Here is a 15,657-nt window from a genome sequence, read left to right as displayed (position 1 = left end):
GTAATAGCTGAATGCAGAGAATTGCTGGGCTATCCTCCATCTATATTGGCTCCATTTTCATTCATGCTAACATTGCTTCTCTGGGCATGAGGGAGGCTGAGTCAAGATTTATACAACCATGCTCAATCTATTTATTTTACCCATTGCCAAGTATCAATATTTTGATTTCTGTGAGCAGAGGTGATCAGGTTACCAGGCAATGTCATATGTAATTTAGGCAGTTACTTAACAGTTTTGATCTGGTTGCTCCAGTTTCATTTCTTATTAGTATACATGATTTACATAACAATCTGCATGTCAATATTCTTCCCCTCTGTAACTAAATGTGCTTTCCATGTCCTACTTTGACTTTTAAAGCTGTTTTGGTATAACTAAACCACAGTGAAAAAACAGGGAACAAGAATATGGAAAATTCTGATTCCATCCAAGAGTCCCAATTCATGCTCGACTGGCAGTGCAATGGGAGGAACTGAGCATACGGTATTGCAAAATGCAATGTACTCCTAAACCACCAAAATAAAACGCATTTATGTATCATGCAGTTTTAAGCATTAACACAGAGACACGGTTCAAAGAATGGCATGACCTATTCCAGCAGGCATCTTTATGTTGCTAGCACCTTATAATTTGATTTTTTGAAAAACACTCTAAGTAGAGTTCAAATTTTCTCAACAATTCTGTTTTCAAAAAGCACTAAAGAGGTCATTGGAAATTAAACTTTTATCTGAATGTAAACACATTCTAGCAATGCAGATGATAGAGAGGTCAGAAAAAAAATAATAAAAATTAAATATCTTTTCATGTGCTAAGAAAGTAAAATCAAACATTGATGATGTAAAAGAAAATTGAACTTAAAAATTGTTTGAGTTTTAGTTGTGATTGTGGGTGTTTGTACAAGGGATACAAGGCTATTAGGCGTGATTCCATATGCTGACCCCTGCTCAGGAAAGTGTTTGCTAGTCCTTGAGTCAAGGAGTCTGGAAACGCCTGCAAATGACGGCTGTGCAGGGACAACACGTCTGCCTTCAGCTACAAGGCAGCACGATGGTACTGTACTGAATCAAGTTGTTTTTAATGTCTTTTTATCTTATCCTGTGTCTTTTAGAACAGTGCTGCCTCTCAGTTTCCACTGACATAATTGGGTATTATCTTTCAAAATTAATTCTCATAAAATAAAATGTTCCTTGGCTGTGAACAAAATTTCCAGGACAGGCACTCATTATTCCTTTGTGTTGGAAAAGTCTTTAGTGTACTGCAGGCTCTACTGAAACAGGCTGCTAATCGCAAGCTATGGTCCTGTTTAAATAGTAAAGCATAATAAATGCAAGGTGATAGCCTGTTTCCCCCTCCCTTTGCCCTTCATGGTGCTCTACAAGAGCAGGCAGGACATTATCTCCAGCCGTCCCTTTCCCCAGAAGGAAGGCAACGGAGGGGCTGCCGAGCAATGCGGGAGGGAGGGGAAGGCAGCGGCCAGCTGCCCAAGCGGCAGCCACAGGGGCTCCATCAGGCCTCTGCTCACCATTAACGCTGACTGCTGAAGATGACAGGGGTGAGGGGTGTATGTGTGTGTGTGTGTGTGTGTGTGGAACAGGCTCATTTTCAATACGCAAGCTCCAACTCGTCAAAGTACACGCAGATTAGGGAGACAAACTTCTCAGCCTTGGGGGCCTCGTTAGTGCCTTGGGTTAGCCGCAGGTACCTCAGCCTTTGGCAGGCAGCTTAGCCTTTCACAGAATCACAGAATTTCTAGGTTGGAAGAGACCTCAAGATCATCGAGTCCAACCTCTAACCTAACACTAACAGTCCCCACTAAACCATATCCCTAAGCTGTACATCTAAACGTCTTTTAAAGACTTCCAGGGATGGTGACTCCACCACCTCCCCGGGTTTGGCAGGCACCTAAACCTTTGGCAGGTCTTAGCTGAGGATTTGGATGCAGGGCTGTACCCACAATCTCACGCATCTACACCCAGCCCAACAAAACGCTGTGGCGTTGCCTCGAGAACTTATGGAGCTCAGCAGTGAGACGGCCAGAAAAGGTGCTCAGTGCGGTCCTCAGGGCTGCGCCTGTGCCTGCTGACGGGACACAGCTGCCACGCACACCTTTTGTTTTTACACAAGGAGGCTCGGAGGGGCCACATCCCCCCCCCTTCACCCCTGCAGCTCAGCGCTGCCTCCCTCCCCTCGCCCCCTCAGCGCCAACGGCCGCCCCCTGCCCGCTGCCTCAGCACCGGCGGCCGTTGGTAGGGGGGGGGGGGGCGGGGGTGCCGTGCGTGCCGCCGCCGGTCACGTGGGCGGCGGGAGCGGGGCCGGCGGCTGCGGGCGGCGAGGCGGCGGCAGCAGCATGGCGGCGGCGGCGCTGGGCGGCCTGGGCCTCCTCAGGGGACGGCTCCGGCTGCGGCTGCGGCTGGGCGCCTCCTCCCCCTCCTCCTCCTCCTCCTCGTCGTCCTCATCCTCATCGCCCCTCGGTCGAGGCGCTGTCGCCGCTCGGGCCGCGTCCGGGAGGAGCTACGGCTCGGAGGCGAGGGAAGAGGAGGAGCTGCGGGTGCGGTACCTGGACGACGAGCACAAAGGTGACGAGGGGGAGGTGGCGGTAACGAGGTAACGAGGCTCGGCTCGGCCCGGCCCGGCCCGGTGCCATGAGGGCCTCCCGCCGGGGTCACCCCTACGCCGCCACCGGAGGCGGGGCCGGGCCGGGCCGGGCGGCCTCGGGGGGTGCCTGACGGCCGCAGCTGCTGGCGGGCACAGGCACCGGGCAGGAGGCTCCGACCACGTTTCAGTGTCTGCAGAGCGTGGCTTCAGCATCCCTAGGCAGCGTTACTTCGCCTTGCTGCTGTTGGTGTCAGCTGCGCATGGTCTTGTTTTCCTCAGCTGTGCCAGGAGGCTGGCGTTAATGCCCCTGGGTAAGAAGGCAGTGCTGCGGTTTAATCTGCAGCCCCACGCATCGCAACAATGCTGCGAAGCTGGTGAAGGGCCTGCAATGCCAGGCCTGTGTGAGGCAGCTGAGGGAGCTGGGGTTGTTTAGTCTGGAGGAGAGAAAGCTCAGGGTAGACCTCATTGCTCTCTACAGCTACCTGAAGGGAAGGCGTGGGGAGCTGGTGGTTGGCCTCTTTTCACAGGTAATGAGTGACAGGACCAGAGGGAATGGCCTCAAGTTGTGCCAGGGGAGGTTCAGGTTAGAAATGAGGAGCCATTTCTCCTCAGACAGAGCAGTCAGGCACTGGAACGGGTTGCCCAGGGAAGTGGTGGAGTCACCGTCCCTGGGGGTGTTCAAAGAAAGGTTGGACGTGGTGCTTGGGGATATGGTTTAGTGGGGGACATTGGTGGTAGGGGGATGGTTGGACCAGTTGTTCATGGTGATCTTTTCCAGCTGTAATGATTCTATGGTTCTCAACAACACTTTGTATTTCTCATTAGGTTTGGTGCTTACTAGATTTTACAGGTGTTATCCTTTGGACAGATTTGATCTCCGTGGGTGCCAGGAGATCACCCACTTGCAAATTTGGGTGCAGCATGGCTAGGAATGGTAGACCACCAGTGATGGGACCTCAAGGGAACAGCATTGAGCTTCATTATGGGGGCATGTCAGGCTGGGCATTAGGGAAAGGTTCTTCACTGAGAGGGTGACTGGGCACCGAAACAGGCTCCCAGGGCAGGGATCATGGCCCTGAGCCTGATGGAGTTCAGAAGTGTTAGGACAAAACCCTCAGACACATGGTTTGGTTTTTGGGTGGTCCTGTGCAGATCCAGGAGTTGGCCTTAATTAGTCCTTGTGGGTCTCTTCCACCTTAGGGCTTCCTGGGATAAAGAGTAGCTGTAAGCTTTCTTTCACAGGATCAGGCAATTCCAATATATTGGAAGTTAAGCAGGAGGGGCAGAAGGCCAGATTGGCTGACAAGGGATCTTCTGGAGCTTAGGCAAAAAAAGAGAGTGTTTGGCTGCTGGAAGCCGGGTCAGGCAACATGGAAGGAATACAGGGACGCTGTTCACGTTTGTAGGGAGAAAATTCGTGTGGCCAAAGCCCCATTAGAGTTGAAGCTGGCCATGTCTGTGGGAGACAATAAAAAGGGTTTTTTAGAACAGAGAAAGGAGGACCAGAGAAAACATAGATCCGCTACTTGATGGGAAAGGTCACCTCACTGACAAGGACATAGTAAAAGCGGAGACGTTTAATGCCGCCTTTGCCTGTGTCTTTAACGCTGATGATGGGCTTCGGGTGCTCTGAGCTGGAGGACCGTGACAGTGGGAATGACAAACTCCCAACCCACCCTGAACATGTGCGGGATTTGCTGCTCTTCCTGGATCCATACAAGTCCATGGGGTCCATATGGGATTCATTTCAGGGTGCTTAAATAGCTGGCTGATGTCATCATGGGACCTCTCTCAATTATTTTTCAACGATCTTGGGAATCTGGAGAGGTCCCAGTAGACTGGAAGCTGGCAAATGTTGTGCCAATTTTCAAGAAGGGTAAGAAAGAAGACCCTTGAAACTACAGGCCTGTCAGTCTCATGTCAGTAAAATTATGGAGAAGGTTATCCTGGGGGTTATTGAAATGCACCTGGGGGACAATGCAGTCATAGGTTACTGCCAGCATGGGTTCATGAAGGATAGGTCCTGTTTAACAAATTTAATTTCCTGTTATGAAATTGGATTTCAGGAAGAGGTTCTTTACCGTGAGGGTTGTCTCACACTGGAACAGGCTCCCCAGGGATGTAGTCGTGACACCAAGCCTGTTAGAGTTTAAGAAGCATTCAGACTGTGCTCATATGGTCTGAATTTTTGGGTAGACCTGTGCGGCACCAGGAGTTGGACTCTGATCCTTGTAGGTCTCATCCAACTTGGGATATTCTGTGATCCTGAGGGTTTATTTTTAGAGCCACGATGTTCTACTTGCTTGTATGGAGAAGGCCCTAGTGTGGAGCACTATCCTTCTGAGGTGTATAGATTTCTTCAGGTGGCTCGTAGGTGGAACAACCATATGTTGAGATTCAAGGTTTGGTTTACATCTTTCAGAACATCAACACAGTTGTTTGAGACCATCTGCAAACTTGGTCAGGCATCTTTGAATTGGGCATACATGTATACAGATTTGTATGCACATGCAGAGATGTTACTTTAAAACCGAATTTTCACTCAAAGGTTAGATTTCTTCTTATTTTTTTTTTTTTTTTAGAAGGAAAACTGATGTACTGCTTCATCTGATTGCTAAGAAGAGGCAATAAGGTTGATAACGTAATCTGATCCTGCAGTCCACTTTTATCTGAGTGACTGTCCTGTTCCCAACTCTTTTGCAGTTCCTTAAAGACAATACTTGACTAGCCCTGTTTTCTCAGCCAACTGTGGTACTGGAAATTGGTTTTAAACTTTTATTTTATTTTTAAGCTTATTTTAAACCTAGGTGGAGGCAAGGCAGGAGCAAAGAAGACTCGACAGAATGTTCGAGGGTGGATTTGCTTGTTTCGTCTGTGCTTTTCCCACAAGTCAGTAGAAGATACTTGAGTACTACCTAAGGTCATGGTTTTTATTTCTGCCATTAGGGAGCTAGTAATAGAGTTACTGCTGCTGTGTTCCAGCTGTTGAATGGCTAGCAACTATTACTTCTATAATGTTATTAGTTTGTATTGTACATTGTATCAATCTTAAGTTCATTGCTGTGCGTTTTTCATTCAGATACCATAGATTGTGCAGAGAATTGGAGGAGGTTTTTGAAGAGACACTGCAGAGATAGCTAAAGTTTGGCATGTCAGTAGCTTAGTCTGTTTTTATTTTTCCTGATGAAAAATCCGTCCTGCAGTTTTTTTAGTTTTCAGAAAATACTAATCTGTTAAATGTGGCATTAAAACTGCCCCAAAACCTGGAGTGCAATTTGGAGTAGTAAATCAGCTCTGGATATTTTAAGGAAGGACCAATCACTATTTTTAATTCACAGATCCACTTCAAAGAGAAGGAATTTTCTTTGGTTTTGTCTTTCAGGAGGACATGGAAACAGATACTGTTTGTTGATAAAGGAGAAAAACAAGGGTCTAGAAGTAAGCCAGGAGACATACGCTTCATATGCCTCCCTCAGCAGCACGAAGAGCAGAACATGTTTTTGCAAAAGAAGAAACATGTCTCTGTCTGCTTCTTCCCTGTTCCGCTAGTGCACACCCTCCTCCTCGCCCCATGTGTCAAGTTCATCTGTTTCTATTTGCTTACAGCATGCAGTACCTCTGCTCCATCAGGATGCTTACTCCATACACGCCGCAGGGGTCTCCTTCACTCTTCTCTCACTTACAGTGTACCCATCTCCAGCAGCTCATGATCCAGACCTTCCCGAGTGGGACCCCAGTGCCATTGCCCCTTTACGTTCTTCCACTTCATGCTTCTTGACTGCACGCAGGGACAGACCCTGTCTACCCCGACTGCCCTTCAAGGCAAGCCCGTGCTCATTGATGCTGCTGTGATGCTCTTGTCCATGCACAGGCTGTCTGAGCTGCTTGGAGGAAGATGCATCGTCCCTAGTGCTGCATGGGCCGCTACGGCAGAGACTTCTGGGGAGACAGGAAAATGACAGGAGCTGCCTCACACAGAGCTGTGTATCCTGTAGCTCTAGACAAATCTCACCCTTCAGGCAGAGAAGCAAAATGCCCTGCTTCGTAACACTTCCAAGTGACTCATGAACCACAGTTTTGGGACCTTGTTAAACATCTAGTGCAATGAGACTGTGTTTGGAAGGGCTAGTTACTGAATTTTTTATTCAAGACTTTCCAACTTCCAGATTTGAACTTAACAAGAATACAAAAGATGTAGGATTTGAATATGGTTATAAAATGCTTCTGAACAACACGTTGCAGCTCATGTTGCTTGCAGTATCAGAGTTATGTATGTGTGTGGCTAAATGTCAGTGTATTATTTTTTTATTTAAATACCTGTCTTTTACACTATTTGAAATTGTATTTGATTATCATTGTTAGGTCTGAAATGTATTATCACTACTGGAATTTCAGAGCTTTTAGGCAAGTTGCACTAGCAAGCCCATTAGAAATTTGAATTAATTTAGGGCTTTTGCTCTATAGGTTGTAGATGAAATTAACAGAAATATCTTTGCAATCCTGACTGATATGTTGCAGTGTTACTTACTGGAAAGTGATGCAAGTATTTGTAAGTTTTAGATTTTCCACTAGAATAACTATTGATGTTTATATTTTCTATCTGTTTTTAGTTTGGGATAAGACAGCTTTTTGACCTCATCAGTTAGAATTTTATTGTACATAAAACGAGCAGAACAAATTGGTCTTGTTAGAGGTTGTTTATTCAGAGGCTGGAAACTTAAGAGCTAGCTGATAAATCAGAATAGTTTACGTTCTCTTCTTTTTCTGTCTTTAAAAAAGTTAGAGCAGATGTGGTGTACTAATTTAAGAAGTGCAGGAAAGATTTTTGAAGTTACACTTTGAGATAAGAAGGTGCTTAGGATTTTGAGAAGTGCTTAGGTGCTTTTAAAAAATGCTGCTCAACACATACCTGTATGATTTTGCACATAACAGCTTCTTGAAAAATATGATCAATGGAAATGACCAGAATTGTCCATGGTATACTCCCTATGGATTCTTGTTATGATTAAGAAAATATTGTACAATTAATAAGCATCTCAGTCAACTCATCTGCTGTGGTTTATCTGAGTATTTAAGTGAGAGTTAAGTGAGACAAACTTAAAACTTTTCTCTTCGTTCTTCCCTTCCTCAATGCAGAGGTGTATTTTTTGGTTATGTAAAAGAACATTTGGATACATTTTTTGTGTGTGTGTGATTGTGTATATATAATGCAAATAAATGTGTTTTTCTAAGTACTTTTTATAGAGACCAAGTGAATCTTAGTAAGACAAATTAATGATATGAATGTTGAGAGGACTTATTTGTAACTAATAATTTAAATGTGTTTCTACTAAACACTGAGGATGAGTATTTTTTGAAAAGTACAAAGCACAAGATAGAACAGATAAAAATTGTTATTTAAGGCAATATTTCCTGTGTGCCGATATAAACTGTAGTTAAAACATGATCTAATCACTTCACTTAAATTGGCCCACCCTGTTTTTTTACAATATAGGAAGAAATATGATTTTCTCTTTCAGCAGTTTTAAATAATGATAGCATCATGCATTTTTGCTGCCCCTATCAAAACACAAGAATGCTTGAATATGATCTACTTACTCATATAAAAATCCCAAATTTAGTGCACACTATGAAATGAGGGTGTGTGAGGAATTTAAAGGTATTTTGAAGTTATTACTCATTTATATGTATTTTGTCTCACTAAAACATTTTTGGTTTCGTTCTCCCTTGACTTCAGTATATTTTTCTCTTATATGTTAAGAATTATATAACAGCTTTCTCTGGTGGCATATATAACATATAAGAAGAGAACATACTGTATGTTTGCATATGCTCTTCCTCTGATGGTTTGCTAGAGAAGTAATGCAGAGGAAGCATGACTACTTTTTTTTAGACAGCATTGGAAGTCAACTGAATCCCTTGGAGAGTCTATCTAATAGGGTGAAAATTTCTTTTTAGTATGTGTCTGTAATTTTTAATAGATAACACCATATTTGCTGAAGAGTGTTCTGGGGTAATGCGGGTATGACTCCCAGGAAAAAATATGAAATTAATATTACATTCAGCATTGTTGAATGTAATCAACATTTGCAATATATCTACCCTTCTTTGATGCTGTGAAGATATCAGAAATGATCTATTATTTCTTCTGATATCTGTTGGTGAATACGATGATGACTCTTTACTTTTTTTTGGATAGTTTTTTTCAAAAGTTTTTTTTTAAGATATTGGAAAGCATGCCGATATGTGGAGGCTTTAGGAAGAAAGAATGATGACTAAATGCTTCAGATGAAGACGGAACAGATATTTCAAAAAATATATGCCAATATTCATCTTTTCATATTGCTAAATATTTGTCATAATGGTTACTTCAGAATGGTAATGTGTAAACTTTGCTGTTTTTTTTTTTTTTTGTTTTCTTTTAAGTGGTTTGCTGGGATTCTGCATTGCTGTATGGAACCTGATTATTCCTTTTTGCCCTGATTAGGGAGCTTCCTCCAATCTAAAATTTGTATGGCTGTCTGACCAGGCTTTTAAATCTTGTTGGATGCCCAAAGCAGGAAGACTTGCATTAAACTGTTTCTGTCAGGAGATTCTTCTGTGATTCTTGAGGTGGGCAGGGGAAGGGAGAAAGTATATTCTTGGGATTGAGTTGCTCAGCTGGAAATCAGGAAGCCTATTTTTCTATTTCAGTTATGTGACTTTAGCAGGTACCCAATCTGTCTGTAGTTTGGTCACTGATAAATATATTGGGAACCCCAAGACTTACTGCAATATTAACAAACAAACAAACATAAGGGATTTAAGGATACTCAGATACTATAGTAATCGAGTAGTAGGATTTTCTGGTGTTAATCTCATGCTTTTCTGGTTGTAGTTCTTGCTTCTCTTTTCTTCTTATTTGAGAAATAGAATAGCTGTGTGGGTGTCATCTGTATTTACCTCACTTTTCTGGAAAGGGAGGCAGAAGTGGTAGTTTTATGACTAGATGTGACACTGCTGAGAAGAATCAACCTGTATGATTTATCTTCAAGGTGCCTTTCTTTGTAGGAAAATTACTAAATGTGTTTTAATGTTAATTGAGAGTACCTTCTGAATACACTAATATTGGTGGCGGAAATTAAAGAGTGTCAATGCCACTGAAAAAAACCCATATGCTTCTATAAAAGACCTTACTTCCAAACTAAAAAATAGTTTGGAATGATGATCTCTTCAGTTTGTTCAGACACTGGATATGCAAGGGTGCCAGCCGTAGAGCCTAAAATCAAAGCCAAGTCACATCGCTTTTTGTTGTTTTAAAATGCAGTGCTGCTTTTGCCTAATTTACTTGTGTGAGCGTGTGAAGTATTGGAATTTGGAATATTCCTCCTGAAGAATAAACTGTGACAGTAGAAGAGTGCTATGGTCAGAAGCATTACGTGAATTTTGTCCTGTTTGTTTAATAAAACAACCAGATTCCAGCTTAAGTGCTGAGTGAGGGACCTTGCAGAAGGTCCTAGATGACCTCCAGCCATGTTGATGAACGGGTGGGAGTTCAGGCTTAAGAACAAAGGGATGAAGGTTGTTTGGGTCAGCCAGGCTCCTCTTCTCTGTTTCTTGATAGTGATCAGCTGGACTTTGAGAACAAGCAAGAGCAATGTGTGCTCTCCTATTTGGCCTTAACAATTTTCATTGAACATTGAGCATGGTAGTCTTCAGAAAACTTTGGTTAGACAATGGCTTCAGTTTGGTAGCTGCAGGAGAAACAAGACCTCAGTTTAATTGCATGTGTGGAGGGGCACATCCATGCGGAAGGAAGAAAAGGAAGAGGAGTGGGCTCAAGGGCAATTAAGTCTGTCCTTTGGAAGGACATGTTTCCGTAAAGGAGAAGTGGTGTACACTGAGAAAACAATACGGCCTCCAGAAGATGACTAAGAGTGCCAAATTTTATAGGTTATACATACAGAGCTGGGTGTTGTAGTGAATACACTGGCAAATACTGATTTTTTTTTTTTTTTTTGGTAGATTGAAGGTGATATGGTAGGCATTTTTGTCTGAGGTAATGGGATCTCCTTTTCTCTCTTCCATTCCTGGTCCCTGCCTTAGTCTTTTGTCCTCTTCCTTTTCGCTTTGCATCCCGAGTAAAGAAAAAAAAAATCCTGATTGGTAAGACTTTACCAAGGCTGGATCAATTTCATAGGATGGTGTGCTGCTGTTTAAAATTCAGGGAGTTGTAATGCATTCAGGATATAATTCTCTAAAAGATTACTATAGGTACACTAAGGTACACTTACCAAGGTAAACTCTTTGGGATTTTCCCATTTGACTGTCATGCCTATAAAACTGAAAGAGAAGGAATTAGGACAAAAAAATGTTGTTCCTTCTGCAGCATTCAAACCAGCACAAGTAATCAGTCACTGAGCCAGCTGAGCTGTAACTGGTCTAAGGGAGCTGTAGATGTGTGACTGGAGCTGTGTGGCCAAGCATTGAGCAGTTTGTGTCCTGAGGTAGAATTTCTTAAGATTTTTATTCTTTCTAAACAAAAGTTAAGTTTTTCTGTTAATAGTGTTCTGTCTGTTTGTGACTTCCCTTTACCTGTATCAGAATTGCTTAGCTGTGGTAACACTTCTTGCTTTAAGAAGTTTTTCAACGCATGCTGTCTAGCTATGGAAACATACGCTTTACAGTTGAGTGTCTTGCCTGATTGCATGTCAGCACTTCACACACAAACATGAAATTTTTGCATGCAATAGTGGAATTATATGTTTAGCCCTTGTAAGCACTATTTCCACGTTGAGGTGTTAGGGCCGTATTTTAGTTCTTGAAATACACGTCACTTCTGTTGAACACTGAAATGTTCAGCACTGGGAAACTTTAGTCATTTTTTTTTCTTTTTAAAACTCTGTATCTAAATGATTACAGTAGCACATTTTTTTTTCTATTTTTGTACTCCTCAACTACGCCTTTTTTATAACATCAAAATAATTATATAGGGATATTATTTTCTATATTGTAACAATAATACAATTTTTCTTCCCCTCCAGGAATTGTGGTGCTTGGGTTAAACAGATCTCATGCCAAGAATGCCCTTAACAAAAATCTTTTAAAAATGGTAAGTAAAAATAATAGTTTCTAGTATGAAGGTGAAATATTGGAATTAAATACTTCAAAAGCGTTTGGTTATTCCCCTTCCTCCTTTTCTCTGTAGATGTCAAAAGCTGTGGATGCTTTGAAATCTGATAAGAAAGTACGAACTGTTATATTCCGGAGTGAAGTCCCAGGGATATTCTGTGCTGGTATGCAAACTTAATTTTCCTGAGAAGATGGAAATCTGTATCTAATACTGCACAAACACACACACACAAAAGCCCAGATTCCAAGGAAACATGTCTTTTATATATATTCATCTCAGTAGCAAACAAAATGTTTTTGTATGATGAATTTCCTCAATTGCTGACAAGGATTGAATATGTCATTTATTCTTTCTGTGTCATAAAGTGTTTCAAAATAGATAATATTTGTGGTGGTGAAAAAATATTTAATAGAGCTCTTACAAATTTTTGTGTTTACTTTAAAATGAAGACCAAATAATGCTAAGGGTTGTATAGAAGTTTATATTGAAACATATTTTAAAGACAATAAAATCAATTTTAAATTAAGTTGACCTAAATAAACTTTAAATTAAAATTCATTATGAAATAGAATCTTAGTGCAGACCAAATGTATTCCCCCCCACCCAAAAAAAAAAAAAAAGGCACACAAACAACCCAAATACACGTGTCCTGCCAGAGTCCTGAGAAAGCAAAAGCTCTCAACTACCAAACACTGAGAAGCAAAAATTGTCAACAAGTCAAAATCATTTGAAGCAGACGTGTCTTTTGTGGATATCAAGTGAATAGGCTCCTTATACTGAGATGTCCCATTTAGTGCTTTGCTTGAATTTAATTTTAATCCATTTGAAATTGAAAACAGAAGTCAGTCTTCTTTCTAACATGTGAACAGAACTGTAAGGATAGAGGAGAAGATCAGTTCTAAAATCTTATGTTTTTGGTCATTATGCAGTGGTTAAGCTTGCTAACCACACATAGCATAATTAATTCCATTTTAAACACAAAATATTCTCTCCATTTTTAACTTATGTAGCATAATAAAACTCAACAAGAATACTTCAATTTTTGTTGTTGTTGTCTTTAGTAAATCTGTTTGTATCCAGCTGCAGTTTGTTTCTTACCAGGCTTGTGAAAAGAATCTTCTTGAAAAAAAAAAAAGGAGTCCATACAGTGTTTAGAAATACATACCAGTAGTTTAAATAGGTATGCATTGATAAGCATACTTGATTTAAAAGTTTCATCTTGGTTTGAAAGAACAAATTATAAAGATAAGTAATTTACAGTAATCTTCAGGAAAATAAACAGGTTTAAAAGCTGCAGTTTTTAAACTTATGAGAAGTGGTGAATGTGCAGCATCAGATCAGCACGTACAAGTGGGTTTTCAAGTTATGTAATTCATAGGAAAACATGGTTGTTAGTTAACACTTGTCAACAAATGATTTTTATAAACTTTTTTTTAATATTCATGAATTTTATGGTAGCTGTAATATTGAAAATCTGAGAGCAGGCATACTGATTTGGGGGAAGGGATTTGAGGTATGCTATTAAAATTGTATTTCTGAACTCCAAATACTTCTTCAGTATTCCATGTTGGTTGGTTTTGCAAAGCTGTTTTGTTATTAAGATTTAAAGATGTCTTTATTGGCTGTTTACCTGGCTTAGAAAAACCACTTAGAGTATGTATACACAACTGGTTGTAGACAAGATGCAAGGGTGTTTATGAGTGGACATTAGGCAGGGAAATTAACTCTGAAGAGTGGAAAAGGCTAGGGCTGGATACTTGTATCAGGATCTTAAATCAGGGAGTGAAGACAGGGTATGGACCAATTATATCTGTAATTTTAAAAAGTAAAATATGTCAGATAGAGATGGGCCTGAGAAAAGAAGCTCCTGCAGCTGAACCAGTGAAATTAAGGATGTTCCCACAGTGGTAACTGAAATTCAGGGCAAACCAGAAGACTTGAGGCAGAGTTTACCAATGAAAATGGACAGGAAAAGCTCTATGCCTGGATGGATTGCTTCTGTAAAAGACATTAAGGGAAGTCTGTAAAGTGAGTGAAACTAGAGAAAACATAAGGGGGATATGGAGAAAACAGATAATGGCTTAGGGAAGTAGGATGAAGGGAGGAGCATTGTGGATCTAACAAAGCATTATCTGTAGGGGAGTTGCTTTGGAAATTCAGTAGGGCAGAAGAAAGTGTTTTCAAACTCAAATGTTAAAGGACAGTGTGTTTCAGGATCACTTAATTTCTTTTAAAAAGGAAGGATCATCTTGTGAAATGTTGTAACATTTTGTTTTGCGTTATAGTGCAATTCAGTTAGGCTAAGATTTGAATGTTTGTTTAATTTTTTTGATTTCCTCAATTATGTTTTCTTGCTTGCTTGTGTGGGAATGTATGGTTTTAAAAATACATTTTTTATGATGATTTTTTGGATCACCATCTGATGTTTTACTGACCACATATTGAGAAACTTTGTCCTAGAATGTAATTCCCTTTTATGTGTGGAATGAAATCCAGGGTCCTCAAATCTTGCCATTCCTCAGCTATCAACAAAAATCTGTGAAAGCCACAAGCCAAGTGTCTTGTTTCCTTCTAAGGGCTAGTCCACAAAAGATGACATCCAACTGTTATTTGCTAAATGACAGTGTGGTTGATTAAAAGATTTAAAGTCTGCTGATGACTGATGTGGATTTGAGTATGATTCCAAATTACGGGATTCTTACATGGTGAGCTGGGAGAGAAAAAAAAAAAGAGGAATTGTATAAAAGAATGTAGAGACGTGCCAGCGATTGTATCCTTTCATTTCTGCTTAAATGTTCACTTTGAATCTTTTGCTACTCATTTCCCTAGTATCTACTTTCTTATGATCTGTGCTTTCATGGATGTAGGAAATTCCCTGTTAATGCACTGATCAAAAAGAACACCTAGAAATCAGTAAGAGCTTGGACAGTGTTAAGGTTGCGTTATGTCTATGAGGTCTTCTCCTGTTTCTCTCCAAAGTGTTCTGGCTGTAGGTCACTTCTTAGCCTTTGTCTTCCTCTGTCTAAAAGTAAATAAATAAAGTACTACCCTTCCTGGAGTGAACATACATGATGAGTCCTGGTTTATGTAAGCCTATGTTGTATGCCTTCCCAGTTCTGAAGCCAATGCAGCTGAGCCCATGCGGGAATTGTTTTTGTTACGTGGCAGTATTCCATCCTCAAAGAAGGTACAGTCTGTACATGGAGTAAGGCAGGTGTCCCGTGGGTAAAAAGTGTGTGATCAACTCATTAAGAGCTGTGCTGTGTTTATGCAGTGGGCTGAATTACATTTACATCAGTAATTTGAATAGTTTCATTTTTCATTATTAATGTAGTATTAGTGGTACTGCTCGGGTATTTTTGTCAGCAGATCTTCAGGGATCTTCATTTTCAAAAAATTTCTCGGAGATACAGTACTGTAAGGAAGGAAGGAAGGATTATCTGCAAATTGTTGCAAAACCTTACCTTGGAGTAGAAGTGTATTCTGGGAGATAGCCTTGCATTACAGGTTCTTCTGATCTAAACTATATAGAAGAAGGTACTTTTATATAGTCCAGAAGTAACTGGACAGGAGCTACTTTTTTTTTTTTTTTTTTGGACAGTATTCTGTATGTCTCAGAGTTGATCATAATTCTATACTGTAGAAGTTTTGCTGTTCAGTTTTCTAAGGCTTTCAATAAAAGGCAAAACAACTTATATATTATGTAATAAGATAAATTTATTTCAGGATAATATAAATAATATAAATTATATATATATGTATACACATAAAAATAAAACTTTCTGTTATTGCTGAAGTTGTGTAGAATGTTGTTTGGGCAAGCTGAAGGATGCTGTCAGATTCATAGCCTTTCTTCTTTAATTTCACCCTGTTGTTGTGCCTGTCAGGTTCCTTATTTTCATGCTTTGTCAAGAAGATAGTTGTATGTGTTTAAAAAATTTACTCCTGGTGTG

General features: G+C 40.7%; 1 protein-coding gene and 1 long non-coding RNA gene across 5 annotated transcripts in view; both read left to right on the top strand.

Annotated features, from left to right (window-relative positions):
• The first annotated feature begins 2,281 nt into the window (after positions 1-2,281).
• Positions 2,282-15,657, top strand: part of AUH (AU RNA binding methylglutaconyl-CoA hydratase) — a 110,492-nt gene continuing 97,116 nt past the window's right edge. The window contains exons 1-3 of one of the 4 annotated variants that reach the window (XM_038170194.2): positions 2,282-2,573; positions 11,616-11,683; positions 11,780-11,867. In XM_038170194.2, coding sequence (XP_038026122.2) covers positions 2,345-2,573; positions 11,616-11,683; positions 11,780-11,867 — 385 coding nt within the window. In that variant the 5' untranslated portion in view covers positions 2,282-2,344. Of the gene's footprint in view, positions 2,574-2,668; positions 2,904-11,615; positions 11,684-11,779; positions 11,868-15,657 lie in introns of those variants that run through there. The other 3 variants (XM_038170193.2, XM_038170196.2, XM_038170195.2) reach the window with 3 other exon arrangements.
• LOC140000623 (uncharacterized) lies at positions 2,910-7,831 on the top strand. Its single transcript, XR_011805691.1, has 2 exons — positions 2,910-5,481; positions 5,975-7,831. It is a non-coding gene; the product is annotated as an uncharacterized lncRNA (long non-coding RNA).

This window comes from Anas platyrhynchos, chromosome Z (genome assembly GCF_047663525.1).
Source record: "Anas platyrhynchos isolate ZD024472 breed Pekin duck chromosome Z, IASCAAS_PekinDuck_T2T, whole genome shotgun sequence".
Taxonomy (NCBI): domain Eukaryota; kingdom Metazoa; phylum Chordata; class Aves; order Anseriformes; family Anatidae; genus Anas; species Anas platyrhynchos.
Note: the sequence above shows the minus strand (reverse complement) of the source record. Positions and strands in the feature narration are given on the sequence as shown.